The sequence below is a fragment of the Erythrolamprus reginae genome, chromosome 2 (genome assembly GCF_031021105.1).
Source record: "Erythrolamprus reginae isolate rEryReg1 chromosome 2, rEryReg1.hap1, whole genome shotgun sequence".
Taxonomy (NCBI): Eukaryota; Metazoa; Chordata; class Lepidosauria; order Squamata; family Dipsadidae; genus Erythrolamprus; species Erythrolamprus reginae.
Genome location: NC_091951.1, coordinates 194,037,546 through 194,059,961, shown reverse-complemented (window position 1 = coordinate 194,059,961; position 22,416 = coordinate 194,037,546). Strand labels below are relative to the sequence as shown.

Sequence of the window (22,416 nt, the reverse complement as noted above, 5' to 3'; positions counted from 1 at the left end):
CCTCTGCCTCTGGCACCGAGTCCTCGCCATCCTCCCGCTATCCAACTTGGGTGGCAGCTGCACAGGCCATTGTCGCACCACCAGTTCAGTCTCCTCTTGAGCAGGATCTGTTGTCAGCTGCACCGGCTCCTGGCGGGCCACAATAGGAGTTCATACTGATTTAAATTGTACACCAGAAGATATAATTGACTTGGGTCATCTGAAAGAGACATAAAACTACAGTACTACTTTCTCTAAACTCCCTGGGTGGTGCCTGCATAATTAACTTTGCCACCTTCGATCTGCGCTCTCATCGTTTCGGATTTCATGTTGTTTTGATGCGCACACTCATTCATTTTGGATTTCACCCTTCGCAGGGACCAAAACGTTGCCCATCTGGGAAACAAGAATTCGGTGAACCTTTCATTCCATGCGATGAATCGTGGAGAAGGTGGTGCCTATGAAGCTGAACTCCATGTGACGATCCCACCCGAGGCAGACTATACAGGAGTTCAACGCAACTATGGGGTAGGTGCACCATAACGAGCCTTCTCCCTCAAAATCTCTTAAGGAGTGTGCAGAGCCATCTCTGAGTGGTCAAAGATACACATACACAGAGGAAATTTGGAGGTCTTTCAGATATCCATCTGATAGCCCAGAGCTTTAGCAAATATCTTAGTCAAGTTGAACAGGCCTAGTCATACACAGTTAAATCAGTCAATTCATCTCAAAACATATACAATACTATAAGCTTACTTGTCCAGCTTACAAATACATAAACCATCATTTGAACATACAGTTCTTACTACAGCATAGTCACAAAGACAAAACAGAAACAGCAGAGAGTAGCCGAGAGAGTGAATCACGTGTCTGGCTCCCTCTAATGGCCATCTGGAACACTAGCTAGTGTTCTAATACATGTAAACGTACATTGTTGGTTTATTTTATATATTTCCAAACCCAACTAGTTATGTACATAGTACAGTGGTACCTCTACTTAAGAACTTAATTCATTCCACGACCAGATTCTTAAGTAGAAACGTTCTTAAGAAGAGGCAAAAAAATCTTGAACACCTGGTTCTTATCTAGAAAAGTTATTAAGTAGAGGCGTTCTTAGGTAGAGGTACCACTGTACTAATAAAATCCAATGATGTTCCATCCATTAGTTGTCAAAATAGAGCATGAGTACAGTATGGTGACTGTCTTTCAAAGATAGAATCCTTGAGACCACATCTTCTGGTCTTTCAACAAAAGTGTAAAAGATTGTGAATTGTGGGGATATGTTGTGAATTCCAATGGTGCAATGACCTAGAGGTGGAGTTCTCACCTTATAATCAGGAGGCTGTGAGTTCGATCCTAGGTAGAGAGACAAATATTTCTCTCTCTCTGGGTACAATGAGAAAATATCTGCTGCACAAAACTCCGCATTGGCAACAGGAAGGGCATCTGGCCATTAAAAACATTCTGCTTGCTCTATTCAGTTGCCCAGACTCCAACCTGCAAAGGGATTATGGGGTCGTTAAAAGTTGATGATGTTGTGATTTACAGCAGGTCAATATTTCTGATTTTTATAGTAGCAAAACTACAACAGAGATTATTGTATTTTGGGGAAATTTGAAAAAATAACCAAAAAATTCAATTAATTAATCCTTGGAAGCTTGTGCTATAATAAATATACTAGCTGAAAGTATTATAGGGTTATTTTCAAAAATTCAAGCATTATAAAGTGACTCCATTTCAGCTGCCAATCAGTATAGACAGTCCTCAACTTATGACCACGATTGTGCCCAAAATTTCTGTGGCTATGTAAGACAGAAAAACTGAATGCCCCATTTTACAATCTTTCCTGCCACGGTTGTTAAGTGATTCATTGTAGTTGTTAAGTTAGTAACATGGTTGTTAAGGGAATCTGGCTTCCCCATTGATGTTGCTTGACAGAAAAGTCACCAAAGGAGATCACATGATTCTAGGACACTGCCACCGTCATAAATATGAACCTGTTGCCAAGCATCCAAATTTTTGAACAAGGGACCATGGGGATGGTGCAATGGTCATTAGTGTGAAAAATGGTCATACGTCACTTTTTTCCAGTGATGTTGTAACTTCAAATAGTCACTAAATGAATTGCTATAAGTCAAGGACCATCTATATCAAGCAGATGTTCATGCTTATCACCCACCATCCCATAAGATTCTGGGAATGACAAGAATGAAAAAGCTACAGGAGTTCCTTATTCTATTTTTAATGCATTTTTAGCTGCTCCTGATTGATCACAGCTCTCCCCTCCTTTTTTTAATTAAAACAACAACAATTTGGGTAGTAAAACACCATCGTAGAAAGTCCTTTTTAGCAATGAAATTGGGCAAAAACATAGAAATCTAATGGTTAAGTCAATAAAAACATTCCTTTCTCTCCTATAACAGAAGGGAATGCTTTCACTCAAGCTGGAGCTATTGGTTTTATGTACACATGATTATAATATTTCAAGCAGAACCACCCCGAGTCTTCAGAGAGGGGCAGCATACAAATCTAATAAATTGAATTGAATTGAATTGAATTTTTTACTCACAGTAAAAAAAATGTAGCAGATTAAATAGATTGAAGCTCACATGAAAAGTTTGTTAACGTTTCTAATTCTAACAGTGGGAATTCTCACAAGTCAGACAAGATTTCCGCAAAGTTTTAAAGACCCATCGCTTGTGTGGGGCCATTGAAATTTTAATACCTTGCCCCACCCATTGAATGAATGTCTCATGCATGATGTTTGAATCCATTTGGCTGGTTTTTAACTATGGAGATTTTTAATTGTAATTTTATATCGATTTCTATCATGTTTATTTGTGGTAAGCCGCCCTGAGTCTCAGGAGAAGAGCAGCATAGAAACCAAATTAATAAAATAAATAATAAACAAATACGACAGTGATAGCGTGCAGGCCTCTTTGCTCTTTTAGCCCTTGGTATCCAAAGATTATTACCTTTAACTTGGATGAAAACATACGACTAGTACCCTCCATGGATCCGTCTTTAAATTAGGGTTGTCAAACTGGTGACCCACAGCAGGGATGTATCATGTGCAGGCCACGCCAACCCCACTCCATGACGGGGGGGAAATGTCACATGACAACAACATGATGGGGTGAGTGAGTTTGACACCTGTGGTCTAAACGCACTTTTTCTTTGTCTTTCCTTTAGAACATTTCCAGCCAGAGCTGCCACTATGACACGGTGAATGACACAAATATGGTTATCTGTGACCTCGGCAATCCGATGAAAGCAGGAGTCAGTGTGAGTGTTGGTGCTATGTACTAAGGCAGTGTTCCCCAACCTTTTTCGCTCCAGGGACCAGTTTCATGGAAGACAACTTTTCTACAAACTAGGAGGTGGGCGGGGAGCCCTTGCGTGCACAATTTATAGTAGGGTTCACCCTCTGGGAGAATCTAATCTGATGATCTGGGGTGGAGCTGAAGCAGCAATGCTAGCACTGGGGAGCAGTCGCAAATACAGTGATACCTCGTCTTACAAGCGCCTCGTCATACAAACTTTTCGAGATACGAACCCAGGGTTTAAGATTTTTTTGCCTCTTCTTACAAACTATTTTTACCTTACAAACACTGCCTCCGCTGGGATGCCCCGCCTCTGGACTTCCGTTGCCAGCGAAGCACCCGTTTTTGCACTGCTGGGATTCCCCTGAGGCTCCTCTCCATGGGAAACCTCACCTCCAGACTTCTGTGCTTTTGTGATGCTGCAGGGGAATCCCAGCAAGTGAATCCCAGCATCGCAAAAATGAGCGCTTTGTTGGCAACGGAAGTCCGGAGGTGGGGTTTCCCAGCAAGGGGAGCCTCAGTGAAATCGCAGCATTGCAAAAACACAGAGGTCCAGAGGTGGGGTTTCAAGGACTTCGGTGTTTTTGCGATGCTGCAATTTCACTGATGCTCCCTTCGCTGGGAAACCCTACCTCTGGACTTCCGTTGCCAGCGAAGCACTCATTTTTGCGATGCTGGGATTTCCCTGCTGGGATTCCCCTGCAGCATCGCAAAAACACAGAAGTCCAGAGGTGGGGTTTCCCATGGAGGGAGCCTCAGGGGAATCCCAGCAGTGCAAAACGGGCGCTTTGGCTGGCAAAAGGGGTGAATTTTGGGCTTGCACGCATTAATCGCTTTTCCATTGATTCCTATGGAAAACATTGCTTTGTCTTACAAACTGTTCATCTTAAGAACCTCATCCCGGAACCAATAAAGTTTGTAAGACAAGGTATCACTGTATAGATGAAGCTTTGCTTGCTCGCCTGTCGCTCTCCTCCAGTTTTGTAGTCTAGTTCATAACAGGCCAAGGACCATCCAAAGCCCGGGAGTTGGGGACCTCTGTACGAAAGGATTGGCTTCAGTCAATCAGCATGCTACTATTACAGCCAAAACAGCTCACTCTGTTACTTAGCTAGGTAATGAAGTGTCTGCAAGAAAACAACCAAGATCGAAGTAAACCAACATGCGCAACCCCTGACGGAAGAGATTTGAATACAGAACTTGATTCTAATGCCTTCTTTTTTTTTTGTCTTATCCTTCTTAGCTCTGGGGTGGCCTGCGCTTTACCGTGCCTCGCATCACCGATGCTAAGCCATCCATCCAGTTTGATTTCCAGATTCACAGGTAAAAATGCCCAAGATAATCTGCCACTGCCCCGCCTTGCCTTTCACCTTGAGCTCATGGACAGGTCTGTCTGTCCTTGAAGTGCTGGGCTCTTTCTTTCCTGCAGAGTGCTTATAGCACAGGTAGGGAACGTTGGCTCTTCTATGACTTGTGGACTTCAGCTCCCAGAATTCCTGAGCCAATCATGCTAGCTCAGGAATTCTGGGAGTTGAAGTCCACATGTCATAGAAGAACCAACTTTGCCTACCCTTGGCTTATAGTCTACACCCATGATGGTGAACCTATGCCGTGTGTGCTGGAAGTGGCGCGCAGAGCCATTCTTTCCAGACACCCCAGCTGTCGCCTGTTGCTCTTATTCTTACTAAGTCTTCTCATCATTCCCATCACCCATCTCCTCCCACTTATGACTGTAACTTCTTGCTTGTATCCTTACGATTTATATTAATATTGATTGTTTCTTCACTGCTTATTTGTACCCTTTGACAATCATTAAGTGTTGTACCACATGATTCTTGATCAATGTTATCTTTTCTTTTATGTACACTGAGAGCATATGCACCAAAGACAAATTTCTTGTGTGTCCAATCACACTTAGCCAATAAAGAATTCTATTCTATTCTATCCTATCCTATTCTATTCTATTCTGGGCTCTGGGGCGTGCGTGCACACTGGCTAGCTGGTGTTCGTGCATGTAGGAGTGCCAGAAACTCAAAGAGCATCTCCCCAGTGCACATGTGCATGCCGGCCAGCTGATGTTTGTGTGCGCAAGACTGCCAGAAACTGAAAGAGCAGCTCCACATGTGTGTAGCAAGATGGTCTTTGCACATGGGTGCATGTTAGAAACCAGAAGACCAGATGGCTGAAACGCATCTGCGCATTAGGAAACTAAGCTTCTGGTTTCCAGTGTTCCCATGCACACATGCATCAGGGAACTGTTCTTTTGGTTTCCGGCATGCATGCACTCCCGTTTCAGCACTCAGTGCCGAAAAGGCTCACTGCCACTGGCCTACACCCTTCCACAAAGCCATATTTCTTTTCTGCAGCAAGAACGCCAACAATTCTCACAGCGAAGTGGAGTCTTTTGTTATGCGCGTGGAGGCCTTCTTTACCATTTCATCCCGTGGGTAAGTATCATGACAAGAGTAATTATTTTTCATTGTTAAAAGAATGTCCAAGGCCTATTGTTGCCTGCAAGGCATGCAAATGCTGGAGGTTAATCATAAACTGGCGAGTGCAAATCAGGCCTTTAATAACAAAGGAAAGGTGCCATGTTTTGGCAAATCATTTTAGCCCTGAAGGCTGCACCAGCTGCCAGGCCAGGAACCTGCCTGCCATTTCATCCCTGCATAAGTCGGTCCTCTCCATCCCAACAATTTTTAATACAAGTCTTGCTACTTCCCTGACACCAAGAATGCTGCTTTCTTCTTACTGTGTGTGTTTTGCCACATGCATTTTTGGGATGATCAGTTATGGAAAGTTTTGCCACATGCATTGTTGGGATGATGTGTGGAAAATACAGGTAGTCCTCGACTCACAACCACAATTGAGCCCAAAGTTTAGGTTGCTAAGTGAGAAATTGGGTTAATTGTGGAGTTTTGTCCCATTTTATGATATTTCTTGCCACATTTGTTGTGAATCACTGCAATTGTTAAATCAGCAACACCGTTGTTAAGCGAATCTAGCTTCCCCATTCTCTTTGCTTGTCAAAAGGTCACAAAAGGGGATCATGTATCCTAGGACACCACAACCGTCATAAATATGAACCATTTGTCAAGCATCTTGAGTGTAAATCTCATGGCCAAGGGGATGCTGCATAAGTGTAATAAATGGTCGTAAGTTACTTTTTTCAGTGCCGTTGTAAGTTCAAATGGTCATTAAATGAACAGTTATAAGTCGAGGACTACATGTAAGGAAAGAAAATATTTCCAAAGTAGAACTAAAAAGTGACTGCCGAAATGTTGGAATTATTCCTTCAATAATTTAAAAATGAGTTGGGTCTGGTTTTCTCCCAGTTAATTTACAGTTTTCAGTTCATTAGCAATATTACTTAGGTCTGGTTTGGTAAGTGCATCATTAGAAAAATTGCTCTGCTTTCCTCAAAAGTTCCCTTCATGAGCAATGGTCTTTCTCAGATCTTCCCCATCTTTCTCTTTCTCTGTTCTCCCTTAAATGAAGACCTGGTTTGCCTTTAAAAGCTTACTCTCTAATCACCCACTGCTAAATGTATTGCTTGGATTCAAAAATATGCATATTTGACTCTGCTTTGTGCAACCAAGTATTCCACATTTATATAGGATAAAATCAAATGGGAAACAGTGCTGATATCCAACACAGGAAAATGAAGTTTAGTTGATTGGACAACTGGTAAATCAGGAGGAAACATAACTATCTTGCAATATTTTAAAGTGCTGTAGAGCCACCCAACTTGACAATCCCCTTAGCCAAGGATGCGTGATCCACACATCAAATTTCGCTGTGCTGTTCAGTCTGAAATTTGCGCCCACTTTCTAATATGAGCCATGGTGGTGCAATGGTTAGAGTGCAGTACTGCTAGCTGCTTCTGTTGACTGCTGGCTGTAGTTCACCAGTTCACGTCTCACCAGGCTCAAGGTTGACTCAGCCTTCCATCCTTCCGAGATGGGTAAAATGAGGATTCAGATTGTTGGGGGCGATATGCTTACTCTCTGTAAACTGCTTAGAGAGGGCTGTAAAGCATTGTGAAGCAGTATATAAGTACAGTGGTTCCTCATCTTACCAACGCCTCTTCTAACGAACTTTTCAAGATACGAACCCGGTGTTTAAGATTTTTTTGCCTCTTCTTCCGAACTATTTTCACCTTACGAACCCAAGCAGCTGCTGCTGGGATGAAGGGATTTCTTTTTTTCCCCTTTTTTGAAGAAAGAAAAGGGAGGGGCAGCTTGGAGGAGTAAAGATTTTGCATGCTTGCAAAGGCACTGAAACAGTGTCTTTTTAAGAAAGAAAAGGGAGGGGCAGCTTGGAGGAGTAAAGATTTTGCATGCTTGCAAAGGCATTGAAACGGTGTCTTTTTAAGAAAGAAAAGGGAGGGGCAGCTTGGAGGAGTAAAGATTTTGCATGCTTGCAAAGGCACTGAAACTGTGTCTTTTGAAAAAAGAAAAGGGAGGGGCAGCTTGGAGGAGTAAAGATTTTGCATGCTTGCAAAGGCACTGAAACGGTGTCTTTTGAAAAAAGAAAAGGGAGGGGCGCCCCCCTTGCCTTTCTTCCTTCCCACTCACCCTTTAGCCTAGCCTTGCTTCTTCCATGCACCCCCTTTAGCTGCTCCTCCCTGCCCTCTGTTCGCCTCCCTTCTAAAGTTTGGGATTTTCCTGAAGGATTTGCAGGCATTATTTGCTCTTACATTGATTCCTATGGGAAACATTGTTTCATCTTACGAACTTTTCACCTTACGAACCTCCTCCTGGAACCAATTAAGTTTGTATGATGAGGTGCCACTGTATATTGCTATTGCTATATGACACTCAGTGGAATGCTAGTTGCATGGACGCTTTCTTATGGAAATATAAGTATCTCTGGGAAATGCTCTCCAATGTGGTGGCAGCTGGTGTTTACCCCGAGGGAGCTGTTTTTTCTTCTGAAACCTTTCATGTAGTTATTGAGGATTATTTCCTCCAGGAAACACAAACAAGTAATTGAACTAGACATTTTACCACAGCTTGGCTAGCTTATATTTAAGGAATATGCAACTGGGGAGAGAATATAATTTCCCATAGGATTTATGAATCAGCTTTTAATTCAAGTGCTTCAAGAAAACAGTCCATTTGATTTACAGTGATTAGCAAATGTTTTTGATTAGTTAGTGTTCTCTTAAACAAAAACAGTAGGGTCTGCTATACTCCAGTCACAAGTCAACACTTTTGAAATATTGGTCAAAAGTTTTAGACAAGTTTTCTCTTCCCAGAAGTCATCATGAATCCAACGGTACAACTTTCTATACTCCCCCAGTTTCCTAAGAAAATGCTTGTTTCTTAATTAGCAATTGTACCAGCTCTAGGCAGGCTAGTAGCATTTTCAGAAGTAGCTTAGAATAACACCTCATCTAATTGTAGCAATTTAAATGAATGCTCCTTAATCATAGAAGACGTGTGTGCATGATGGAATTTCAAAAAAAGAATCCTGTATATACCAGGAATGAGGAAGCTCCAGCCTATAGCCCTGAGGTCTCCTTTTCTCGTTTATTTGTTTAATTTATTTATTTATTAGACTTTTTTGCCGCCCATCACGCCTAGAGGCAACTCTGGGATTTGAAGAAGATCCTGTCTCCTCCTTTCTAAATTCTGACAGTCAGACTGTTGCACGTGTCATTCTACTCATCTCACCAAGAAGCCTGTCTTTTTGACACAGGCTTCAGATGGGAAGACCTTCCAAGGCCTGCTGGTAAACTTCCCCAACATTTGCTTCTTAAAACACCAAGGATTTAATTTTTAAGGTTCTTCAAGCAGAGCTCACATTATCTCCACAACTAAGCATTCACCTTCCGTCCTCCTGCCTCAGCTTCCTAAACATTTTCTGTTAAAATTATAAAACTGTTTTGAATGAATGCCTCCTAATTTACCAAGTGTAGAACATTAATGGGGTGGGGGGAATCACTTCAGGGGGTTATAATCAATAACAACAACAGCAGAGTTGGAAAGGACCTTGGAGGTCTTCTAGTCCAACCCCCTGCTTAGGCAGGAAGCCCTACACCGTTTCAGACAAATGGTTATCCAACATCTTAAAAACTTCCATGGTTGGAGCATTTCACAACTTTTGGAGGCAAGCTGTTCCACTGGTTAATTGTTCTAACTATCAGGAAATTTCTTCTTAGTTCTAAGTTGTTTCTCTCTTTGTTTAGTTTCCACCCATTGCTTCTTGTTCTATCCTCAGGTACTTTGGAGAATAGCTTACTCCCTCTTCTTTGAGCATGTACAGACTTTTCCCATTCTATTCTTGATAAAGGATGGTTGATTCCTCGGAGAAGATGGAAGAGACCAAATGTTGAGTAGAGCAGACCATTTACAGGCTATGGCCTTAACACCTAGAATTCACTAATTTATTTATTTATTTGTTTTATTTATTATTTAGATTTGTATACCGCCCCTCTCCGCAGACTCATTCAAGAGTAGAATAGACATTAAGTAATCTAAATATATACCACCTTGAGTTTCATCATGGGCTAAAGGAATATTATAAATGCACAGCTGGTGACACTCAACCCTAACTAGGCTCAGAAACATTTCAGCAGATCTGATTCTATTGTGTTTCCCCGAAAATATGACCTACCCCGAAAGTACAGTAAGTCATAGATTGATTTTTACACATGCACCCAATATAAGCTTTATTTCCCACCCACCACCCACCCACCAATAAGCCCTAATTAAAACCCTGCCCACTCCAGGAGGCATAGGTAAAAATTAACCTAAGGTGGGGATGGCGGTGTGTGTGTGGAGCTGCCTTGCTACTTACCTTCAGACAGTTGCAGGCAGACCTCTCACACCCTAACATTTACCTTGCTGCCCCATTTCTTCTGCAGCCGGCAAGACCAGCAAGGCATTCCTGAAGGTCCCTGCCACTGATAACAACCACAGAGGCCTTCGGGAAAGCCTTGCTAGCTACAGAAGAAGTTCCTAAAGGCCTCTTGACAGTGAAAAGGAGGCCGGGGGCGATACATGCAAGTTCGGTGAGCCAATAGATGAAACCCCACCCCCACCAAAAAAACCTGGTGTGCCTTTGTTTTGGTGGCAATATACAGTAGTCTTATTTTCGGGAATAAGCCGGGGTGGCGCAGCAGGTAGAGTGCTGTACTGCAGGCCACTGAAGCTGACTGTAGATCTGTAAGTCAGCGGTTCAAATCTCATCACCGGCTCAAGGTTGACTCAGCCTTCCATCCTTCCGAGGTGGGTAAAACGAGGACCCGGATTCTGGGGGCAATAGGCTGGCTCTGTAAAAAGTGCTTTTGCTAACATGTTGTAAACCGCCCTGAGTCTAAGGAGAAGGGCGGCATAAAAATCGAATGAATGAATGAATGAATGAATGAATGAATGAATGAATGAATGAATGAATGAATAAATAAATAAAAACATGGGTAGTAGATACTTAAATGGAAGCCCATCAAGAAAACCTTCAACGAGGAAGACTGACTACGCTTTTATTTATAACTGCATCAGAAGGAGACAGATTAAAACAGAGTTACATTTTTTTTTGTTGATTCAGGGACTACAGTGGACTTTGAACAACTATGCTAGCAGCCATGTTCTAAAACAGGCAGCGCAGGGCCATTTTTAATCAGGAGAATCAAAATTATTTTTTTATTACTGATGTTTAATATTTTACTCCATAATACTTCAACCCTGTTTTTAATAACAAAATAAAGTTACATGCAAGGTGGAAAGAAAATTGCGGATCGTTTGTTAGCTCATTGAATCATTGTATTTTTTGCTTTCTATTTGATAAAACAAAGATAAAGAAAAGAAAAAAACTGCAGCAAACAACAACAAATAATTATGTATATGTGTGTGTGTGCAGTGAGAGGTATGTACAGTAAGTGTGTGTCGGTGTGTCATGTGTGGGTGTGAAGTTTACATAACAGTTCATGTTTCATTATAGCTGTTTCCTATAAGCAACACTCTTCAATTTAGTAATTAAAGGCCTAAATTTGTTTCTTCAGAGTAAAGGAGTTAGTCTCTTAGCAAGAAGGATGTAGAAAAACTATTTGCATAGTTCAGCTGTCAATTACCATGTAATAAGTATGTAGTTCACAGGAATATGAGCATCTAAAAATATTAAAGTTCATTTCAAAGTCAATTTAATATATGTGTCATTTTCCCCCAAAACATAACCTCCAGACACAGCAAAAATATTTTTAAATGGATCATTTATTCTTGTTGCATTTTTCTTGTTTAATTACCCCTCCATTCTGCTTTAATACATAAATAAAACACACATAAATATAATCATCATCATTGAATTGCTTAATTGTGGATTAAATGCACAGCCTTGGGCCTATTATAGAAAAATAGATAAAAATATCAAATCAGCAAAATTGTACTGTTGCTAAATATTAGTATTGCAATTTGCTTCTCAATGAAAAGAAATAACACTAGGATTAGTTCAATGTTGAATTTTTAGCCAGAGGAACACACACATGTTCTGATTTCCCATTAGAGGTCATTTCTACATTAGCAGACATCACAATGATCTCCATGTGACGTTATGACTTGGTTACTGTTGTTTTGATTTTGCTTTAATTTTGCCTCACATTATTGAGAAATGATTTGTTTTGGTTATTTAAGTTGCTCTAGTCCCTAGTGAATAATTTCTGTGTCTGAAGTGCTTTTTTCTGCCTCTTACGCAGAGCATCCATGCCAGACACTGTATCTCTGCCTGGTTGGGTTCCTGGTAGATCCATGCAACGTGAACAAGATATTGGCCCTGGGGTCCGCCATGTTTATGAGGTGGGTGTTTCTTGCTGAGTAGAAGGAGCTGATGGAATAGCTGGAACTTCCCAATGGGCGAAATGTCCTTGGGGGAGCCCTTTTTTGGGGGGGGCATCCAATTCAGCTCCTGAAAGATCCTTTTGTAGCAGTCTTTTTCAAAGCGATAGCCTCCAAATGAATCAGCCTCAGCATTCAAAATTCTTAAGAGACATGAGTTTGCGTCCCCTCAGGATGCCAGAGTGCCTCAGAAATATCCCTGATTGGCCAGAGCGAGAGCCGTTTGGAAGCTGGAATTTAAAGGCTTCCCATTGGCTGTCGCATCTGACAGCCGGGCTATAAAAGAGCTGTCAGACACGACAGCCAATAGGAAGTCTTTAAACTTCTGCTTCCAAATAGCTCCCGCTCTGGCCAATCAGGGACATTCCTGAGGCACTCTGACATCCTGACAGGATGCAACAATGAATGTAAGTCACAAATATCAAACTCGATCGCATCACGTGACAGATAGTGATGTATCACAACATTTTTTGCTGGGGTAGGCATGGTCTGCGCATGACGCAGTCGGCCCACAGGCTGCCATTTAGACAGGCCTGGTGTAAGTCATACAGGATAAACGTTATGGGAGTTTCAAATCTATATCTCTGAAAGACACTAACAATAACGAGGCAGATCTAGAGTAATACAAGCCAAATTAAAGCGCAACATTCACAGCAATATACCTGCATAGGTTGATATTGCTGTGAAATTTGAGCTTTGTAAGGTTATATATACTTCTGTATAAGTTACTTTTTGCAGAAGTTACTTTTTCATATCTGCGATTTTTCCCAAATTAAATATTTGGCTAACAATGGAAGCATGACTGATATACTGACTGTTGTTATGGCACTACCCTTTATTGGCATTTTCCTTTATTGGGTTGCTGATCAAGATATCTTTATGAAATGGCTACAGCTTGTCTCATGGGAGGTCTTATAGCTCAGTTGAACCTGCTCTGCAATAGCAAGTCCCGACTTTACGCTGGTTTGCAAGATCATTGACCAGCTGATAGACTTCTCTGCATCTCAGCCTTGAAGGGCAAAGTAAATGAGCAACCTCATCTAGAATGAAGCGGATAATTTCCTCTATTCCTTTTCTTTTCTGTTGTGTAGTTTGTCAATGAGGGGCACAGCGCTATCAGTGAAGGAGTGTTAGACCTCAGTTGTCCTCTACGGGTGCAAGGACGACCTGTACTGTACATCACCCGCTACACGGTGCCGGCAAATTGTACCTCCAACAGCCCCATCAATCCATCACGTCTGCAGGTAAAAGGGGACCCCTGTAAGTGGGTATACAAAGGATGAAGTGATTTGGCATAGCCCCTAAATGTGGAGAGTGGAGTTCAGCCCCTGAAACTTAAAGGCAGCAACCGAGATGGCTAAGAAAATCAAAATAAACATGAAAGGGAGGAGTCATAAATTGTAGAAGACAGCAAATTTCCCAAACTTGGCTAGAAGTTATTTGGTCACTTTAATAATTTGCCATTCTTTTTTCCATCCCAAATCTTCCCCCTTTTGGTAACCTGCTTGGGATTTTTTGCATGCAGGGTTTTTTTTCCTTCATAAACATTTCAACAGAAATGTTTCACACAGCCTTTGCTCTGTGTTAAAACACACACAAGCTTGAGACTGAGTTGTAACAACGAGGATTTTCTGCCCTTAGGAAGCATGTGTTGCACAAAAACATGGTTTCTTGGAGTCACCCAGAGCAACACTGGCATTCAAAAGAAGGGCCTTTTCTGACTGGCAGCTGTATTGAGATACCTTGCAAAGGTACCCTTTGATACATTGAGCTAAAGTAATCAGATCACAAGGAAGGTGCCTGTTTCATAGGCCATGGAGAACTTTGTTAAACCAATCAACCAGACGACAACTGGTAGCTACAGAGAATTAATAAATGAAGATTCACATTTGTACTCTCTCTCTCTCTCTTTCTATCTCTATCATCTCTCTATCATCTTTATCTCTCTGGATGTTTAGCTGGAGCAACCTCCAACACCTTTTCCTGATCAGGAACATCACTATGTGCAGAAGCAAGAGGGAGGATGGAACACGGGCAACGTGGGAGGCACTTTCCCTCTGGTAAGCCCTGCGTCATCATTTAAAGAAGCATCTTAAAAACACGAGAGTTATGCTCCATACCTTTGATGTCCTTAGGATGTTTTAGGAGCAACCTAAGAGATGCACTTTCTTTACCACCATAGAGTTTGTTCATTGTTCTTTTTAACGTTGTTGCCCCCCCCCCCCCCGCAGAGACCATGGGAGTTGGGTAGCCAATGCATTTAGATAGATAGATAGATAGATAGATAGATAGATAGATAGATGGATGGATGGATGGATGGATGGATGGATGGATGGATGGATGGATGGATGGATGGATGGATGGATGGATAGATGGATAGATGGATAGATGGATAGATGGATAGAGATGATAGATGGTAGAGATGATAGATATAGGTAGATGGATAGATGGATAGATAGGTAGAGATGATAGGTAGGTAGGTAGGTAGGTAGGTGGGTAGGTGGGTGGGTGGATGGATGGATGGATAGATGGATAAATGGATAGATAGGTAGAGATGGTAGGTAGGTAGGTAGATAGATAGATAGATAGATAGATAGATAGATAGATAGATAGATAGATAGATAGATAGATAGAAAAGATAAGATAAGATAAGATAAGATAGATGCATGCATGCATGTGGAAGATGGTATTCAAAAAGCCAGCACTACATGTATTTCAGTAGTTTATTTTGAAATCTAATTATACTTTGTTTGCCATGAAATAAAGATGCATCCTCAGGAACTCAGGCCTAATGTCCTTACTCATATTCCCTTGGCTTTAATCACTGGAAACAGCCTTCCCCATTCTGCCATCCTCAAGATCGTAGACTGTAATTCTTATTTTTTGCATTGTCTTGGATTTCTGAGATATAATCCAACCCACAAGAAGATACTTAGGTCAAGTCAGGCCAAACATTCAGGTTCACAAAGATGCTTGGTCCAAATTCTGCCTTGGAAGTAGCCGAAGGTTGATGTGATATTTTCATCTGATCATATGTTCTTGCACTGCAGAAGTGTAATGAGGATGAATGTTTCCAACTTCACTGCCGCACGGGAGCATTGCAACGGCAGGAAAGCGTCAGTTTACGCCTCTATTTTCGCATCTGGTCCAAAAGCTTTCAACAGGTAAACTTATTATATTTTGGGTGTTCAGCAGACTTCAACTGTTTGAGACAAATTCTGTGTGTCTGTGTGTTGTGATCGCCACACTTTGGGACAAAGTGTGTGTATGTGTCTTTTTCCCCACTTTCCTTATTCTGTTGTTCTTGGTTGTAGCAGTAGCTGGTACAGAAATAAATGAAGCTTGAGGAAATAGCATAACTCAGGCTAAAAGATCAGTGGCCCACTTCTGAACTATCTATACACAGAAAGAAAATGTAATAATCTCAGCAGAAAAATAATGGCCTGCTCCTTCCCGTTTAGTATATAGACAATGTCGTTTGACGGGACGTAGGGGAAGAGCCTTCTCTGTAGAGGCCCCGGCCCTCTGGAATCAACTCCCCCCAGAGATTCACACTGCCCCCACCCTCCTTGCCTTTCGTAAGAATCTGAAAATGCATTTATGCCATCAGGCATGGGGCCACCAGACCCCACCTCTGCCCAGTGAATGTGTTGGATGTGGTAGTATGCATGTGAATGTTTGATTTTTAAATGTTTAGCTTTTTAAGATAATTTTAAAATTAATTATTTCTATTAATTGGATTAGAAGTATTTTATATATTGTATTTTTTATTGAAATGTTGTAAGCCGCCCCGAGTCCATGGAGAGGGGCTGCATATAAGTCAAATGAATGAATGAATGAATGAATGAATGAATGAATGAATGAATGAATAAACAAATAATTGTTAGCTTTCATAGTATTAAGGGAATGGGATGCTTGATTCCTCCATATTAAGGTTCTTTCACTTCCAGTACATCTATTCAGCCCAACATTTGTGCAGAGCCATTTCTCATTATTCTTTCCTCACTTGCAGAAAGAGAACTATCCCCAGGCTATCCAGTGTGAAGCCGTTTACCATAAGCAAAAGGTGCCCTACAAAATCCAGCCTCTAGAGCCCACCATCAGTCATCAGACGGTCAGTATTATCAGTTATAATGCCCTTATGAATACCAATTCTTCCAAGGTGATAATTCCTACTGCATTAGTAAAATTACAAGACAAACAACAGAGAAAGGGTCAGGATCAGAGAAGCAGGTAGCTCTTCACTCTGAATGGGTGGGGTCAGTCCAGCTTGGCTATATTCTTGAAAAGTGGATAAAGGAAATTTATGGTAAGAAGGACAAATAATTATTTCCTCTTATAATTCAGATACAGTAGTACCTCGACTTACGAATTTAATTGGTGCGGGAAGGAGGCTCGTAAGTCGAAAAGCTCGTATGACGAAACATTGTTTCCCATAGGAATCAATGGAAAAGCGATTAATGCGTGCAAGCCCAAAAATCAGAAACCGGCCGCCACCACCGAAGGAGGCTTGAGCCTCCCGATCCTCCCCGCCCCTTTGCCATGCATGTCATCCTGCATGCAGGATGCCATGCAGTCAGGAAGGTCATCCTGCTCCCCCCCACAGCCAAAAACACAAAGACTGCGGAGGGAGGGAGGGAAGCAGAGCAAGGCGACAGGCGAGGCGACCGCCTCTCCGTTCGCCAAGCACCGCTGGGAAGGAGGGAGAGAGAAGCAGATGGGCAGCAGCCGCAGCAGAGGCCAAGTCTCACTCCGGGCTGTGCCCCCTCCGAGCGCTCACCGCCTATCCCTGTCAGCGGCCCAGCCACCTTCACCCACCCGGACAACCGCCAGAGGGGCTCCTCCGGAGGGGCGCACGGGGAAGGGCTTGAGCCGCCGCCTTCTCCTTTCCCCGTGGGAGCACCGCACCTCTTGTCTGCCCGGCCTGAGAGGCACGAAACCGGTGCTCATGCCGGGCAGCCCGCCTGGAACGCCAGCAATGCCACCGGGCCGATTGCCGAGCGGGGGCGGGGCGCGGAAGGAGGCAGAGGCGGCACCACACCGGCCCCCTCAGGCCGCTCCATCCAGGATGGGGCTCCTCCGGAGGGACTCACGGGGGCTCCAGAGGAGCCCCATCCCGGGCGGAGCGGCCTGAGGGGGCCGGTGCGGCGGCGCCTTCGCCTCCTCCTGCGCCCCGCCCCCGCTCGGCAATCGGCTCAGCAGCATTGCTGGCGTTCTAGGCAGGCCGCCCGGCATGAGCACCAGTTTCGTGCCTCTCAGGCCGGGCAGATAAGAGGTGCGGCGCTCCCACGAGGAAAGGAGAAGGCGGCGGCTCAAGCCCTTCCCCGTGCGCCCCTCCGGAGGAGCCCCTCTGGCGGTTGTCCGGGCGGGTGAAGGTGGCTGGGGCTGGGCCGCTGACAGGGACAGGCGGTGAGCACTCGTATCCCGAATTTGGGCTCGTAAGTAGAACAGAAATATCTCTCCCCTCCTAGCTCGCATCTCGAAATGCTCGTATATAGAGCAGCTCGTATGTCGAGGTTCTACTGTATTTAATTGCCTAGTGAGGCTGAATGATATGAAACCCAGGATAACTAAAGAAGACATCTTCTTTCCAATGTCCTATTTCAAAATTTATGAGAATGACATACCTGGCACCCTGGTGGATTTAGGAAGCTTTATTTATTAGAGTGGCATAGTAGTCTAGTGATGAAGACCCTCATCTTCCATTTGGAGGGTTGAGAGTTCAATCCTAGGTAGTGCCAGGTGTTTATCTCCTAAGGCACAAAGAAAAAAATATCTGCTGCAAACTCCACGTGGCATCAAGAAGGGCATCCAGCCAGTTAATCTGGCTCAGCTCCATTCAGTTTCCTCAACTCTACCCCAATTAATGGATTACAGGGTCATAAAAGAGAGTTTATTCTTATTTATTTGATTTACAATGCATCCAGGGGCGGGCTCCTCTTACCTTGCTATCAATGTACTGCATGCGCATCGCCATGTTTCCCTGCATACGCACATTTGCTATGCACATGCACTCATCCTCTCATGTGATTTTGCTTCCTGCGCATGTGTGGAAGCAAAAAAAAGAGCAAAAAATTCAGTGGGAAAAGATGGCATGCACAAATTACGCAATTGGTGGGGCGCTACCGGAACAGCAGAGTGAACCGTACTGGTAGAACCCACTCCTGAATCTATCCCATCTTTGCTTCTGGAGAGCTCAAGGCAGTGTATGTAGTACAGTATTTCCCTTCTCCTATTTTCTCCATAACGAGAAGGCACGTTCTCAGATTTTTATTTACTCATACTATACTGTATATGGTAAAATTATTCATTTTATGTACAGGTCCTCTAACATTTTGAAGAATGACTTATAGTGTATGTGCTAATCCACTAGGGCTTAGATGCTACCAATGTAACACCTTCAATTACAACTTTTGGGTATCTCTTATTCATGCTTCCTTTCTGGTGGACAGGTGTCAACATCACTCCATTGGGCTAAGGCAGAGACTAGCCAGGGTGTTCCTCTATGGATCATCATCTTAGCCATCCTGATTGGACTGCTGCTGTTGGCACTGCTCATCTATGTGTTGTACAAGGTGAGTTCACAGAAGAGTCTAATAATTGAATTCAGGGCTGGAGAGAAACTTTTAAAGCTCTGAAGTACTGGTGTTCCTTGGTTTGAAAGGACTGCAGATGTAAGAACATATTGTTAGTTTGTTTGAATTTATAAGCCGTCCTTCTACTGACGGACTCAGGGTGGCGTACAACATTAAAAACCAATACAAAATTTAAAACCCCAATAGTGAACACAAGAACAAGGGGACACAATCTGAAGTTAGTTGGGGGAAAGATCAAAAGCAACATGAGAAAATATTATTTTACTGAAAGAGTAGTAGATCCTTGGAACAAACTTCCAGCCGACGTGGTTGTTAAATCCACAGTAACTGAATTTAAACATGCCTGGGATAAACATATATCCATCCTAAGATAAAATACAGGAAATAGTATAAGGGCAGACTAGATGGACCATGAGGTCTTTTTCTGCCGTCAGTCTTCTATGTTTCTAATATTAAAAAAAATAAAAATCATCCATCTAACATTCATACTACTGGCCGGAGCAGAGTGTTGTCGCTCAACGACCCCAGACCTGCCAGCAAAGCCAAGTTTTTAAAGCCTTTTGAAAGACCAAGAGGGTGGGGCAGTGCAAATCTCTGGGGGGAGTTGATTCCAGAGGACTGGAGCTGCCACAGAGAAGGCCCTCCCCCACAGTCCCGCCAGTCCACATTGCTTGGCTGATGGGATCCGGAGAAGGCCAACTCTGTTCGATCTAATCGGCCACTGGGATGTGTGAAGCAGAAGACGGTCCCGTAAATAATCTGATCCTAAGACAGATGTCAGAAGCCAGTTAAAAGCTGTGGTGTACAGAATATTAAAAGATGTCAATGGGTGGGGGGGGAGTGTCTTCAGCACCCTGGAGAGCACCTGGATCGTCTGCAACACCTGTGATTTTCTAGCCCCGCCCTGGTTAGTAGACTCTGACTCATTTCCCTGTGATTTGACAAGTGAACGGCTTGGCCTGCAACAGAGAATTGCAACCACAAAGCACACATAATTATATTTTTAGCATTCTGCACCTGCAGGAAGCAGCCTGTACACAGTCATGAAAGAGGCTTGAATCAACGTTTAGTGTTTTTAAGAAAAACAGTTTCCAGTATTCAGCTGGGAACTCTGCAGGTGGGGTATGATGCACATAGAAATGTAATTGAACCAAGAATTTGTAGTTGTTATGGCTCCAGTCCAGAAATGGGTTCCTCTTATTTTGGACCGGTTCAGCTGAATTGATAGCAAACCGCTGGTGATGTCACGATGACGCCATAGAACTGGTTCAGTCAGTGCCGCTCCATGGGCACTGCCATCTTTTTTGTAGAATTTGTTTTTTAAATTGCTCATTTTTTTCCTTCTGCATATGCACAGAAGCCAAATATACAACACTGAGCATGCACCGCCATCTTGTTTTGGCTCCTCTTTTGGGGGGAATTTTTTACAAAATTTTTGCACTGCACATACTGTTGTGATTGGCTCACAACCAGGCTCTCTGGCCACGGACTTTGAGCCTGATGAGGTGAGGCCTTCTGGGCACAGTTAGCCTATGTGGCTGCAGTGGGAGTCAGAGAGCAAGCCAGAGGAAGAGCAGGAGAGTCTGGGGGTGAGGAGCCTACAGAGGCTATAGATCCCCCAACCGGGGATGTGCAGCCTGCAACTAAGGATTTGCAGCCCCCAACTGGGGCTTGGTCAAGGCCTGAGGATGAGGAAATAAGGGACCTGATCCTGAATGCCCGGGTCAGAAGAATGAGGGACAGACAGGAACAGTTGAGGAAGATCAGGAAAAAGAAGTAAGCACAGCTATGCATAATCAGCACTCCCTGAGAGTATTGAAGGGGAGGGGTGTTTGAGAGAGCTCTTTGCAAGCAGTCAACATTGGAGACTTCTGAAGAGAAACAGCCTGTGAAGCGTATTCTGTCTGACAAACTTGGATTAATAACTGGTCAGTTCTAGGGTTAAATTCATGTGAATGACTGTCGACTGAGAAGCAAGAGTATGGGAGGCATTCTCTTAACAATTTGGCCTCATGCCTAGACTTTGGCAAAGGCAGAGACTTTGTTTAATGCAGAGTTTGTGAAGCAACAGACGTCTCATAAAAATAACTTTGTTTTGTGTAAAAGAACTATGTGTGTTTGAGTTTACATTTTGGGGGCAAATTATCGGCTGTTACTGGGCAGGACAGAACACATGCATCCTCAAGAAACTTAATTTCGTAGCATTAGTCAACAAGACCCAGTTTGGTTTGGCATGGTGGTCAGGCTAGAAATGTAAAAACTGGGAATTCTAGTCTTGCCTTAGACAGAAAGCCAGTTGGGCAACTTTGGGTCAGTCAATCCTCTCTTAGTCTTAGAAGAGGATAGTGATAATAAATCCCTTCCAAAAATGTTGCTTTAAAAAATGCAGGGATTGTCCAGGTAGCCTCTAAGAATCAAGAACGATTCAAAGGCATTTTTTAAAAATGACAGCAATAAGTTAATGTCAGGAGATACTCAAAAGAGATTGAAAGAGAAAACAGTTTCTTGTTTTTAAATAAAGATGTAGAGGTATTTTCTACACTACTTTGATTAAGCAGGAATCATAAATGTGCTTCCACAAGACCACTCAATCACAATGGAATTTGCCCTGAAAAAGAATTGTGTGTGTAATGTTCTATAATAGATGCTGACTTTTCTTCCTTTCTTTTCTAGCTGGGCTTTTTCAAACGTTCCCTTCCTTACGGCACAGCCATGGAGAAAGCACAGCTGAAACCTCAAGCAGCTTCAGAGGCCTAGCAGGTCAACGTTGCCCTCTATGTATTGTGTGTTGCTGCTGCCGCCGCCCTGCAAAGAGGCACTCGGATCGCCCATCAAGAGCCACCGGGGCGGGAGGAGGGATTCCAGCCAACACCGGCAAGGGCGTAGAAGGGCAGAGCCACAGACACTGGTGGGGCCCTTGGGGCGACTGCAGGGTTCGGTGCACCAAGACACCTCTGCTTTCCCTCCGCGAAAGAGGCTCCAACCTCGACACTAAGTGGCCTCCTTTCTCAGCCATTCCCGTCCCCTGAGGCTTGGATCCTAACAACAACTTGTGTCCTGAACTGAGGGCTGCAGCAGGCATTCGCTTCCAGCCCAAGGGAATACTTGAAGCCGCCGGAGCGGCAGGTGCTGGCCTGATTTCAGGCCCTTTAAGTCAAGCTGTCTGTTCCGTCCATCTTGCGGGGAAGGGATTGTCGTTGTGTGGACAGTTTTCAAGCTGCCGGTCTTCTTTAGATTGACACAGCTTGGCTGAAGGAGAAAAAAAAGAAAGGAAAAAAATATATAAAAGCACAATCACCTCCGGAGTCCAGCTCTTTCTCCTCCACAGGCCAGAAGGGAGGATCCTGGGCTCTCTCTCTCTTTCTCTCTCCCGCCTTCCCCGGTTTGCTTCCTGTGGAGGACGACATGGGGCAGAGACTTTAGCTGGGAAAGCTGGATGCTCCCCACAATGCCAAAGATTTGCCACATTTAGGAAGCCAAGCCATCACCCGGTGTCGGCCCGGACTCGCCGACGGTCTTCGCACTGATCTCCGGAAACCGCTAGAGATGTTTTTATTTTTCAGATGCCACTTTAATGAAAAAAGAAGAAGGAATGAGGAAGCGAAGGCCACCTCTTGGTAGCAGAGACAGGGGTTGCTGTTTTAATTTAAAATGTCCAATGTGCAATAAATGCTTCCCTATTTTCTA

The 22,416-nt window shown here is 43.5% G+C and overlaps 1 protein-coding gene across 1 annotated transcript in view; it reads left to right on the top strand.

Annotated features, from left to right (window-relative positions):
- Positions 1-22,416, top strand: part of ITGA5 (integrin subunit alpha 5) — a 121,524-nt gene extending 99,108 nt beyond the window's left edge. Inside the window, exons 20-30 of the mRNA XM_070740995.1 lie at positions 357-507; positions 3,172-3,264; positions 4,546-4,625; positions 5,669-5,749; positions 11,995-12,094; positions 13,225-13,377; positions 14,092-14,193; positions 15,184-15,297; positions 16,146-16,247; positions 18,586-18,708; positions 21,403-22,416. Coding sequence (XP_070597096.1) covers positions 357-507; positions 3,172-3,264; positions 4,546-4,625; positions 5,669-5,749; positions 11,995-12,094; positions 13,225-13,377; positions 14,092-14,193; positions 15,184-15,297; positions 16,146-16,247; positions 18,586-18,708; positions 21,403-21,486 — 1,183 coding nt within the window. The 3' untranslated portion in view covers positions 21,487-22,416. The remainder of the gene's footprint in view (positions 1-356; positions 508-3,171; positions 3,265-4,545; positions 4,626-5,668; positions 5,750-11,994; positions 12,095-13,224; positions 13,378-14,091; positions 14,194-15,183; positions 15,298-16,145; positions 16,248-18,585; positions 18,709-21,402) is intronic.